The 13,466-nt window shown below is 43.1% G+C and overlaps 1 protein-coding gene across 8 annotated transcripts in view; it reads left to right on the top strand.

Annotated features, from left to right (window-relative positions):
* The window catches only part of LOC132391118 (CRACD-like protein), a 205,193-nt gene that overhangs the window by 112,206 nt on the left and 79,521 nt on the right, over positions 1-13,466 (top strand). For 7 of the 8 annotated variants that reach the window (XM_059963912.1, XM_059963918.1, XM_059963910.1 and 4 more), the window contains one exon: positions 8,278-8,354. In XM_059963912.1, the coding sequence (XP_059819895.1) occupies positions 8,291-8,354 (64 nt within the window). In that variant the 5' untranslated portion in view covers positions 8,278-8,290. Of the gene's footprint in view, positions 1-611; positions 738-8,277; positions 8,355-13,466 lie in introns of those variants that run through there. The other variant, XM_059963915.1, reaches the window with a different exon arrangement.

Below are 13,466 nucleotides of genomic sequence, written 5' to 3'. Positions count from 1 at the left end.
CCAGTAGCGCAAAGTTCAGATATTCTGTGCCTTGCACCACCAGTGTCGCTACACAACCCGCCAGGATGTCTGTGGAATGCGACCCAGAAGCCAAATTGATCCTCCTACTTACTGGCCGTGTTGCAAGTCCGCAGTGTTGCACTGTGTCTGGGTGAATGAAACTCTTAGTGCTGCCCGTGTCAAACAGGCATCTAGTCCTGTGCCCCTCCACCCGGATGTCCATCATGGACCTTGCAAGCTGGTGTGGGGCGCTTTGGTCGAGGGTTACAGTGGCCAGAGATGAGCCGTTGGGATACCCGGTAAGCATCGGAGGGTCGGGGGTGGGGCGTGCTGACGCCGACAAAGATGGCCGCCCACATCCGGGCATGCAAGATGGCGGCCCCCACGTCTCACCCGCAGCGCTGCACTCCGCTCGCAGTTTAGACTTACAGACCTTGGCGAAATGGCCCCGCTTTCCGCAGCTAGAGCAGGTCGCTTCTCGCGCTGTACAGCGTTTTTGGGAGTGCTTTTTAAGTCCACAGAAATAACAAAGCACAGGCTTCTGACGGGCCACCACCGTGGTCGGGTTCGGGGAGCTCGTGGAATCTCGACTGGCAGCGGCGAATTCGCTCGCGGGAGCTGGCGGTGGCGGGGTCTGAGGCGTCCACGGAACCGGTGGGGAATCGTGCAACTGGACAGCATCGGCGTAGTGCAGCGCAGCTTCCAGAGCGTTGGCCGTCTCGATTGCCGAGCGTAAGGTAAGATCGGAGTGTTCCAGCAGTCGCTGGTGCATGTACACTGACCTCAGTCCCGTCACAAAGGCGTCTCGTACTAGCAGCTCCGCATGTTGTTCTGCCGTGAGCGTCTTGCAGTCACAAGTTCGGATGAGTGTCTGTAGTGCTCGGAGAAACTCGGCGCTCGATTCTCCAGGCCGCTGTCGCCGGGTAGCTAAACGATGTCTTGCGTAGACGGTGTTCACCAGCCGCAGGTACTGTCTTTTGAGGGCGTCCAGTGCCCCTTCGTAGGGCGGCAGGTCCCGGATAATGGAATAAACTTTTGAGGTGACCCTCGAGAGGAGAATTCTGTACATAACGGCAGGGTCAGTCGCACGAAGCTCCGCCAAGTATGATTGGAAGCATGCAAGCCAGAGTTCAAAAGCAAGAGCTGCTTCAGGGTCTTGAGGGTCCAAATCCAACCTTTCTGGACGTAAAACTGTTTCCATGTTTTAAAACTTCCAGTCAATAAAATTGATGCACCATCAATAACTCACTCTGAGACGTAAGGCGAGATATCGGCTTTTATTGACTGAAGAAGGAACCAGCAGTGAGTGACCATTATACTACATCCTGGAGAATGAGGCAGAGGATCAGACCTCGATCGCCTTTATACAGGGGCCTGTGGGAGGAGTCGCAGGAGCAGTCAGCAGGGGGCATGTCCCGACAGGCACATAGTTCACCACAGGTGGGCATAGAGGTGATTAGATCTGATTGTGGAGTAGCAACTAGGGACTGTGCACAGTAACACACCGGTGCACTGCATGAACTGGAGAAGGGGAGAAGGAAGCTGAAGACTATGAAAGGAGGGAAATGCACAGCGAGCTACCACTCAGTGGCCACTTTATTAGGTACAGCTATGTTTGTGGTCTTTTGCTTCTGGAGCCCAACCACCTCAAGGTTCAACCTGTTGTTCATTCAGAGATGCTCTTCTGCACACCACTGCTGTAACTTGTGGTTATCTGAGTTACCATCACTTTTCTGCTGGGTTGAACCGGTCTGGTTATTCTCCTCTGACTGCTCTCATTAATAAGGCATTTTCACGCACAGAAATGCTGTTCGTTGGACGCGTTTTGTTTATCCGCACCATTCTCTGTAAACTCTAGAGATTGCTGTGCATGACAATCCCTGGAGATCGGCGGTTTCTGAGATACTCTGGTACCAACAACCATTCCACGGTCAAAGTCACTTAGATCACGTTTCTTCCCCGTTCTGATGTTTGGTCTGAACAACAACTGAACCTCTTGAATGTGTCTGCATGCTTTTATGCATTGCGTTGCTGCCACGTGATTGGCTGATTAGATATTTGCGTTAGTGACCAGATGTACCAAATAAATTGGGCATTGAGTGTGTATGCATGTATCTGTGTTTATCATCCAGTATTTTGCTGACATTTACATTCATGTTTTCAGAGAACTGAAGAACCCCTTCAACATTTTTACCAATTACTATTTTCACCAGGCGGGTGGCTGATTATTAAAGACGCAGTCTGACCAATGTTTAGTGGTTTTGTAGCCTCAGCTTGAGACCTGGGGAGCAGAAGTCCTAATTTTAGTGCCCAGTAGACCACAGTGAATTGATGACCTGTTTTCTTTACCCTGTGCTATATCCGATCCAATCAATTTTGTTGGAAGAGAAAATTGGATGGAGTGTGAAAGAGCCAGACTGATTTATTGTTGCGAGATTTCTCAACTACATAACTCTTTGCACTTTCTACAGTTATTTGTAATTTAGTGATTAGTTTTGGCTGGGTATTGTTTAACTTTCAATTAAAATTCTGGATTTAATATTTGTTCTTTTGGTGACGCTCGAGAAGAGGTTCCAGGATCAACGTCCCCACTAATTTTTTTTTTCTTTTTTGCGGCCCTGCAGGCCACCTAGTGCTCCAAGCAGAAAATTTTTACGCAGCCTAAAAACTGCGTGGCACTTAAGATTTTTTTTTGTAATATGAATACTATGACTACTTAGAATGAAAATTGAAAAATCACTTACTTTTTTTGTTTATTAGTTGAAGGATATAATCAAATACAGTAGAACAAAGAAAATCTTTCATGTTTCTGTTTTGTAAATTTTTTCTAGCTGAGTCCGATTCCAGAGGCTATGTGCGTGGGAGCATTTCAGTTACTACCCGGCCGTGCATCCATGCAGCTAAGAGCAACCACTGGCTGGGATAGGAAATTCATTAGTTTCCATTTACAGGGTCTCCTCAAGTTAGTTTTGGGGCAGGGATTATTGAGTTGTTTGAATAATGCTCATAATAGCATGAAATATTTCTGCAAATAGTAGTTACAAGCTTTTTGACAGGGCTATCTGCCATGAAACCTTGATAAATACGGAAGTTTTAGTTGTTCCTGCCACTGTTTTTATTTTCCCCTCAATACTGCAAAATAAATGTTATACGGAGCCTCGATAATCCGGCATACTTGGAACTTTAGTGCTGGGCTAGCAGGTTTTATGGGAAATTGGATGTTATTCTGATATAATATCTACACACTCTTTCACTTTTTTAAAAAAAAAGTTTGTACAAAGTATTGTAATTTTTCCATGATTCTGTTAAATTTAATGGGGAGGTTGGGAAAAGGGTCCATTTTCAGTTTGGTTGGAGTGAGAGATCTGGGACCCTGGTGAGCTGGAAGGGAGCACGGGAGCCAGGGCCTCTGTGGGTTGGAAGGGAGTGTAGCAAACGTCTTGTGGTTCAGATGCTGAGCCATCAGGATTTCAGAATCGTCAAGTAGCAGCTTATTACAAGGTGAAACAACTGGAGGTTTGTAGTGTCCCTGTATCTTGTCCTTCATTGGGGATATGTGTCCTTCTATCTACAGGTACTCCAATATAATAAACTTGTGCATAATGATCACCTTGAGTTTTAGAATTCATGCAGTTATTTTAGATGGATTTTCAGCAGAAGGGAGGAAAAGAGATCAAAATAAACAATTGAACCAACAATTCCAAAATTTCTGAACTTTTTTTTACTTCCCTTAAAATGTAGTTATTTCTCTTAACCAGATGAACAATCATGTTTATGTGCAGTATTAGTTGTTGTGTTAGTGTAGTTGCATGGTTCCATAATTAGTACCATGGAACCATAGAACATAACAGCACAGAAACAGGCCTTTTGGCCCTTCTTGGCTGTGCCAAACCATTTTTCTGCCTAGTCCCACTGACCTGCACCTGGGCCATATCCCTCCAAACCCCTCTCATCCATATACCTGTCCAGGTTTTTCTTAAATGTCAAAAGTGAGCCCACATTCACCACTTCATCTGGCAGCTCATTCCACACTCCTACCACTCTCTGCGTGAAGAAGACCCCCCCCTAATGTTCCCTTTTAACTTTTCCCCCTTCACCCTTAACCCATGACCTCTGGTTTGGCAATTCCATTATAAAGGTTAAAATATATTTGAACTACAGTTTAGAATGGCATTTACACAATGTATTTTAACCAATTTACAATATATTTGATTTTGATTAAATTACTCAACAGGCTTACTACAGTCCTAACTATGAAATCAGGATTGTAGTATGCTTGATGTGTAATTATCACCTTATCATTAAATATTTAGTAAGTTCAAGTCTTGCTTACTCGATAGTCATTTCCTCCTCAACATGGGTACAATTAGTTCGGTGATTTCTCTGATGTGCTGTCAGTTGTATTACATTCCATAGTAATAGTGGAATCTGTTATATCTGGATATTCTCTTTTTGAGATGCAATGTTTGTTAGCTTAAGCCAGCTTTGCCCTCTTTGGGTTTCTATCAGAATCTGTCACGTAATTTTGGAGAAGATCGAAGTTGCTCACCCCAAAGCTCGTTTCTTGCCCAGCTTCACCCAAAGCAGGCCATTATTTCATGGTGTACTGCCTCACCTTGTACCCTACAACAGTGACTTTAAAAGTCCCTCTTTTCCTGGGGAGAGCTGGGTAGTCTCAATGTTGTGGCTGCAAAGTCAAGCCTTCAGGGTGACGACGACAAAGATCACACATGATGGAATCTGGAACAAAAACCAGGTTGCTGGGAAAACTCAGTGGGTCAAACAGCCCCTGTGGAGGCAAGTAAGTCGACAGTTTGGTTGAGACCCTGCGTCAGACTTCCTTCCTTTATTCTGATGGGATCGTCCGCCTCTTAAGGAAAGGATAAAAAGCTATGGAAGTCTGCTGTTATGAAGGAGGATTGACTCTCCAGTTCCCAGTGGCTCCTATTCCAGGGCATTGTTTTGCTGACCTTAAAGAGAGCAAACCTTCCTATTAGTGGAGTGGATAATTTAAACTGTGGAGAAAATCTATTTATTTTTGTCTCCATTAGAAAAAAATTTTGAACTACACACCAGGCCAAGAAGGAAAAGCCACAAGCTTCCATTTTTGACCATTGAGAGCTTGAAACCACGATGCCTATTTCTGACGGAGACAGACCTGCATCAACAGCAGTTCATTTTCTGTTGTTGCTATTATCATTTCTGTTCTGTTGCTGTTATCATTTAGTTGTGCTGTGGACTAAACTTAAGGGTTAAGTTTTTGATTATTTCCTTGAATCCCACTGTGTTGCATGTTATATACTGTACTTCTACATAAAAGCATGAATATACAATGTAAGCAAGAGCAAGTTACTTGACCCCCCTTCCCCTTTCTCCATTATGGCTTACCTTTTGCCTCACTATTTCCTGCACCATTAACAAATTTCTTAATATCCGGAAATCCATTGATTTCTGTCATGAAATCACTGCCTGAGCCTTGACTTCCCTCTATCAATGGATTCCAAAGATTTGCTCCTTCTCGTCTCCTCCCAGATTTCTTTCACTAAATCTTATTGCCCTGGCTGAGGGAAATATCATGTATCCACTCTGTCGTGTCCATAATAACTTTGTATGTTTAGATAAGTTTGCCCCTATTCTAAACTCTAAAGCAGGAATTCCGAATCACTTTTTATGTCAAGGACCCTACCATTATCTGAGGGGGGCTGTGGACCCCAGCGTGGGAATCCTTGCCGTCTCAAGAGTTTGGGCTCAACATGCTAAATTTGTTGTGCATATCATCTGCCATCCTAGGAATTGGTATGGTAAATGTTGCAAATCCTCTATTGCAAGTAGACCCTTCCTTAAGCAGAGATAAGACCACTACAAGATATTCTAAATGCTGTCTCACCAGGGCCTGAGATGATTGGAGAAAGATGTCTCTTCTACTCAAATCCTCTTCCACTTCAGTTTGGTTCATGTTAAGAACAGATTTTCAACTCGTTGGGACTTTCTTTCTGTCTCGTTATCTGCAATTTGCAGCGTGTGTACTCTGAATTAAAAAGTACAGCAAGGCGAAATCTATTTGTACTTTATCAGCTCACTGCAGCTGTTAACCCTAAATCCTTCAACAGTTCAACAATAAAAATGTGTCTACTTCTTCATTAAATCTGTTCTGTAGGACCAAAAGAAAGGGCTTGCACTGGGATGTAATATTGCAAATTACTGTCAGCAGATTAACTTGGAACTTCTCAATTATTCTTAACGCACTGAAGGAAGTAATGTGTTGGTTAGATTTCTGTAGATCTGCACAGTTATGAACATATTGGCTGATCGTTGAGCCGTGGGGTGAAGGTAGTAGTGATGATGATTATGTGTGCTTACCTCAATAGTTGGTTATGACATCTAATAGAATGGTTCAAGGCTTTAACCTTGCATTTAAAAAAAAAAATTGAATGATACTGAGAGTAAAATCAAAAGGAAAATCTTTGGAAATATGAAAAGTTCCAGAAATTCGGAAGAGGCCAGCCAATATCACAAACTAGTGATGATTTGGAAGTCCAGTGGAGGCTTGTGAGTAAATGGGATATTTATTCCAACATAGTTTTGATGATAATTTATGAAAATGCAGGGCCAAATCTGAACAGCTTAATATTTTATTATAGATTACTGTACATCATAGGTGTCAAACTCAAGGCCTGCGGGCCGGATATGGCCCGCAAGATCATTTTAGATAGATCTAGTATTTTAATTATGAATGGGCCGGCGATATGAAGCCTATGATTGTAAGTTAATAGCAAACATAAAAATAATGCTTGCTCAGCAGTCTTCTTCATAAGAAACGGAATTTGTGAAGTGAAACACTTTGTAGTTATAGCAGAGACTGAGACACATGAGAACAGGCTGAAAAAACGGAGGCAATGAAAGCTGCGTTCACACGCGCCCGACTGATCTGGCCCGCATGAAGCTGCATTTTGCCCAATCCAGCCCGTGACCTAAAATGAGTTTGACACCCCTACGTGATCCTTTCAGAGATGTTTAACTGGTTAATTGGTTTATTCTCACATATACTGAGGTACGGTGAAAAGCTTTGTTGTGTATGCCATCATTTTATCATTTTAGTACATCGAGGTAGTACAAGGGAAAACCAATGACAGAGTACAGAATATAGTGTTACAGTTATTGTCACGTGTACTGAGATACAGTGAAAAGTTGGTCTTGCATACCGTTCATACAGATCAAATCATTACACAGAGTATTGAGGTGGAACAAGGTAATAAAACAATAACAGTACAGAATAAAGTGTAAAATCTAAATGCAAAACAGTTAAACAATAAAGTGCAAGATCATAACAATCTTGATAATGGTCAAGAGTCCATCTTATACAAGACGTCCATTCAAGACGCTGTCAATAGGAGTCTGATGGTGTTTTTAAGGAGTTTGCACGTTTTCTGTGTGGACGTGTGGGTTTCCTCTGGTTGTTCTGGTTTCTTCCCACGTCCTAAAGCTCTGTGGGTCGGTGTTAATTATTCACTGTGAATTGCCTCTTGTATACTCGAGGTGAGTGGTCGAATTGATGGGAAGTGGGGAGAATATATTACAAGGAAAATAAGCAGTGGAATAGAATGAACCAGCTTGGACTTAATGGGCCGAATGGCTGCTTTCTGTGTCAGAAGGAAATGTGAAAATGCACTGGGAAGTATTGAAGCCTCTACCTTGCAGAGAGGAGTGAGTTACATTGATTGGATGGATTTATGGTTTACAAAAGGAACTGGTTTCTCAGTGAAACCATCATCTCCTGGGTTACATTTCTCTGTTCAGATAGTGCATTAGAATTCCTGAAAGTTTGCTGTTCAGTCAGAAGTTATGTATTTATAGTGTGATTAAATTATAATGAGAAACATTCTTTTACAAATTGGAGGCTTGTCCGTCTTGTGTGTAGTTTTTCCATTGATTCCATTTTATTTCTTTGTTCTACTCTTAATGCCTGTAAGAAGATGAACATCAGGGTCATATATGGTAAGGTGCACATACTTTGACAATAAACTTCCTTTGAACGTGGAGCATACTGCTTCATACATTGACCAGAGCAACTCAGTAGTGACTGGATGAGGCCTTGATTCTCCATGAAGAGATTCCCAGTTTCAGGAAAAAATGGGGAGAATGTAGAGACGTTTTGGAGAAAGTGTCTTAAAAGACTAGATAATAGCATGAAGATTAAATTTAACATGATTATTGTTTCACGACATATTGAAAACAATGATTCCGAAAAAATCAACAACCCTCTGTTTCCTTCTCCAGTGGGAACACCCTAATGGCTACTGGTTTGACAGACCCCAAGATGCAGGACGCTGAAGGGACCACTGAAGATAGTTCAGGTAAGAAGCTTTATCATCTCTGTGAAATGTGCAAGCTTTTGCTTTAGTTTTCATAGAAAACATTCTAACTGCTGAAGGGTGGTGAAGTAATTATAATGAGCAGGTGCAATACAGTGTGGGGAAGTGTAAAATCATGTACAAACAAGAGAAAATTTGCAGGTCCAAGCAACACACACAAAATGCTGGAGGAACTCGGCAGGCCAGGCAGCATCTGTGGAAAAAAGTACAGTCAACATTTTGGGCCAAATCCTGCTGAAGGGTCTTGGCTCAAAATGTTGACTGTATTTTTTACCCCATAGATGCTGCCTGGCCTGCCGAGTTCCTCCAGCATTTTGTGTGTGTTGTATAGTCATGTCCTTTGGTAGAAGGAATAAAGGCATAGATTATTCTCTAAATGGGAAGAGAATTCTGAAATTGGAGGTGCAAAGGGAGTCCTAGTGCAGGATTCCCTAAAGATTAAAACTTTCAGGTTGAGTCAGTAGCAAAGAAAGTAAATACAATGTTAGCATTTATTTCGAGAGGACTAGAACATAAATGCAAGGTTATGATGCTGAGGCTTCATGAGGTGTTGGTCAGACCACATATGGAATATTGAGTGCAGTTTTGGGCCCAATATCGTAGGGAGGATGTTTTGTTGTTGGAGAGGATTCAGTGGAGGTTCACAAGAATGATCCCAGGAATGGAAGTGTTTCCGTATGAGGAGCATTTGATGTCTCTGGACTTGTGCTTGCTGAAGTTTAGAAGGATGAGGTATGGGGTCTCATTGAAACCTGTGGAATACCGAAAGGTCTTGGATAGAGTGAATATAGAGTGTATTCTCCCAGTAGTGGGAGAGTCTATCACCAGAGGGCAAAGTCAGATTAAAAGGTTGACAGGTTCTTAATTAGTGAGGGTGTCAAAGGTTATGAGGCAAAGGCAGGAGATTGGGGTTGAGAGGGAATAATAGATCAACTCTGACTGAATGGCAGGGCAGACCCAATGGAGCAGATGGCCTAATCCTGGTCCTATGTCTTCTGGTCTAGACATGGACCAAGTTGGTGGTAAAGGGGTGCTGTTGTTGTGCATGAGTCACAGGGTGTCATCAGAACATCGCAGTCCTGATTTAATGGAGTGTAGACTGGGGTTAAGCAAAGCTCACACACATCCTCTTTCCAGTCTTCCTGACTGCAAGGCTGCCCCAACTTAATGCTTCCCACTGGATTGGGGTTAACCTACAGGATAAAGGGGAAACTGGTCAACTTTTGTCAGCTCATTGAATTACGGTTCACAATTTGTGCTTGCATCCAAGACATCCTTCAACAATGTGGGTATGACGAACCATCCATCAGATGAGAAAAGGGCTTCAGCCAATCAGCTTCCATCACACAGCACAGCTGCTAATAATCCACTACTCGCAAGCTTCATTTTCCATATATTAGGAGCCATCACTCAGTGAAACATCAGTGATGACATTTGTGACCGTCTGCTGTACAAACACAGCCTATGGCCATCTAGGGAAAAAAAGACTCTTTGACAATCAACCTCAAACTCTTCAGCAAGCTCCTGGTCCACAGAGCAGCATTGATACGTACGCTCAATAGGTAGGGATAAAAGTACAGTGGACACCTCAAGTACTGGAGAGGTACCATCAATACAGTCTCTGCAAAATCCTCCAAGTCCAGTAGTAGGAGAGGCAAACCTCTGGTTAGCTTGCAAGGTTTTGATCACAATCAGCTTGTTACATTGCACAGGCCACACCAAGCAACTGGAATCAAAAGCAGCATCCAGCCCCAGGCTCTCTCCCACTGAAAAGATCTTCAGGAGGAAAGAAAAATAGTTCAGCTTGTTCTCAAAGTCTTCTTGAAAATCTGTATCTTTACGAAACCTGAGAATTGTGAACTCCCAATGCCTGTTATAAATCAATGACTACTTTATTCTATGCCATCTACAACATAGCTGGCATCCTTAGAAATGGTCACAAGTAAGGAAATGTGCTTGCATAATAGTGATGTCCCCATTAATTAAATAAATTATTCAAATCCATTGTAAGACAGTGTTGCAATGCCTTATATGAAGGAGGTTTCTACTCATACAGTGAATGTGTTTGACAATATCAGGGTATTGGCTGTACGTTAATTGAGGTTGCTCATTTAAAGGCTATTAGATCCAGACTCACTGACAGTTAATTTTATTCTGAGTGTTTTGAAGGATGAAGTGTTTAGCTTAAATCTGTATCCTCCCCACTTATCAAGCAGTGGCAGGACAGGATATCGTGTTGGGTATTGTCTGAATGTGGCCTTTTTCTGGAGCTAACTTCCAATGTTGTCTGGAGTTAGACCAACGGTTTAGTTCCCTAGCTGGGATAGTGCAAGGGTGGGATGGTAAAATGCAGATTGTATTGTTCTCAACTTCCTGTCATTCTTGGTGGTAAATGCAGTGTGTTTGCGAGATGTCCTGCTAGTGTAGTGGTTAGCACAATGCTTTACAGCAATGGACTCCAACCACCGGGCCGCAAAGCATGTGCTACCAGGCCGCGAGGAAACAGTATGATATGCACTGCATATGATATCATATGCACTGCAGCTGACTCATATTGTTTCATACCGCCAAATCCTATCGTTTGCGTGTGGCCCAGTAGCACATGCTTTGCGGCCCGGTGGTTGGGGATCACTGCTTTACAGCACCAGCATCCTGACTGTAGGGAGTTTGTATGTTCTGTCCGTGACTGTGTGGATTCCTTCCAGGTGCTCCACTTTCCTCCCACAGTCCAAAGACACATCATTTCGGGTTAGTAAGATCTGGGCATGCAGTATTGGCACTGGAAACATGGAGCTACTTGCGGGCTGCCCCCACCACATATTTGGCACTATGTTAGCCTTTGACGCAAATGGTGCATCTCACTGTATGTTTCAATGTGCATGTGGCAAATAAAGCTAATCTTTAACTCTCTTTAGGTTAGACAACTAACTTTAGCGTACTTTGATATACACTGCAGCCAATGGGCCCTGTGATGGGAAGGTGGGATGTTTATGTGATGGGTGAGGTGCCAGTGAAGCAAGCTGCTTTCTCCTGGCTGATGTTATCTTGCAGCACTTGTTTCCTGTAGTAATTCCTGTTGAGCCTTATTGCATCCATCCTAATTTGCAGAGCACCAAATGGCACATGGCTTTGAGACGGTAACTTTTGCCGAAATGAAACTATTGGTGCTGCCATGGGGAACGTACGCGCAGTGGCCACTTTAATAGGTACACCTCTTAATGCAAATCAGCAGCAACTCGCGACCTCACGACATAAAAGCATGCAAACATGTTCAAGAGGTTCAGTTGTTATTCAGATTAAACGTCAGAACGGGGAATAAATGTGCTGTAATGACTTCAACTGTGTTGGTGTCAGTCCGGCTGATTTGAGTATCTTGCAAGCTGCTGATCTCCTGGGATTTTCATGCAGAGGAGTCTATAGAGATTATAGAGTTTGGTAGGAAAGCCAAGAAGCATCCGCTGAGTGGTAATTCAGTGGGCGAAAATGCCTTGATAGTGAGAGAGATCAGAGGAAACGGCCAGACTGGTTCAAGCTGACAGGAAGATGACAGTAACTCAAATAACCACACGGTGGTGTGCAGAAGAGCTTCTTTGAATGCACAGCACACCAAACCTTGTAGTGGACAGACTACAACAGCAGAAGACCACACCGGGTTGGACTCCTGCACCTAATAAAGTGGCCACTGAGTATAGTATAGTTAGCAAAAATTGAAGCAAGTGATCACCGAGGTGTAGACGGGCAAAACCAGCATTGATATCAACCCATACTCCTTGGGGTAACGCTGACATTTGTAGACGTGACATGTGGTTAGCTGAGAAATTGATTTTTTGTCTTTTATCAAACAGTCTATACCTGGGTACCATACCTTTCTCCTAAACAATTATTTAATTTTCCTGATTACTCTGACCTCTGCAAGTGACATCCACAGCAAATTTTGGTAGGGATAATAGGATAACATCAGTGACCTGGCAGTACAAGACTGAGATAGGTGTAATTGTAATTTGAGGTACAAAGATTGTGATGTTCTCCTTGATCTTTCTATTTTCATTTTTTTTTTGGTGAGTGAATTACTTTCAGATACATGGATAGACTTGAATTTTCCTCACTGTAGCTTCAGTTTCACTTATTATCCTTGTTTACACGAGCACTCACATAATAGCCAGCACAGTGTCCTGCTCTGCACCCTTGACAAGTAGGGAGGTTGTAGGCAAGGCAATCAGCAGGAAGTAGCTGCCCTGGCTGATGCACGATGTGGTAATCATCCCCTTGGAGCTTGAACCTTTCCCTTGATGCCAGTGGGTGGCACATTGTTTAACAAAGTGAATTCCACACACTGACCACTCTCTGCATAAAGAACTTGCATGTGACATCCTCCTCTATGAATTCCTGCAATCACCTTAAAATTATACTCCCTTGTATGAGCCATTTTCACCTTGGGGGAAAAAGTCTCAGGCCATCCACTCTATCTATGCTTCTGATCATCTTAAACACCTCTACGGAATCACCTCTCACCCTCCTTAGCTCTGAAGAGAAAAGCCCTAGCTCACTCACCCTATCTTCATAAAACATGCCCTCTAGTCCAACCAGTATCCTGATAAATCTCCACATCCTCTCTAAAGCTTTCACATACTTTCCATGATGAGGTGACCAGAACTGAACATAATAACCCAAGTCTGGTCTAGCCGGGGTTTTATAAAGCTGTAACATTTACCTCACAGCTCTCTGACACAATTCCTGACTAAAGAAAGCTAACACACCATATGCCTTGTTAACACGCCTAGCAACTTTGAGGTGTCTATGGATGTGGACCCCAAGATCTCTGCGTTCCTCCACACTGCTAAGACTCCTGTATTAACCCTGTATGCTGCCCGCAAATTTGACCTTCTAAAATTAATCTCTTCACACTTTTCTGGGTAGAACACCATTTGCCAATTCTCAGCCCATCTCTGCAATCAGTCAATGTCCCATCGTAACCTACAATGACCCCTCCCCCACCCCCACCCTATCTACAACTCCACTAATACGTACACAACACTGGAAGAACTCTGCAGGTCAGGCAGCATCCGTGAGAAAAGAGTAGCCAACGTTTCGGGC

This window comes from Hypanus sabinus, chromosome 3, assembly GCF_030144855.1.
Source record: "Hypanus sabinus isolate sHypSab1 chromosome 3, sHypSab1.hap1, whole genome shotgun sequence".
Taxonomy (NCBI): Eukaryota; Metazoa; Chordata; class Chondrichthyes; order Myliobatiformes; family Dasyatidae; genus Hypanus; species Hypanus sabinus.
The sequence above is the reverse complement of the archived record's forward strand: the minus strand, read 5'-3'. Positions and strand labels throughout refer to the sequence as shown.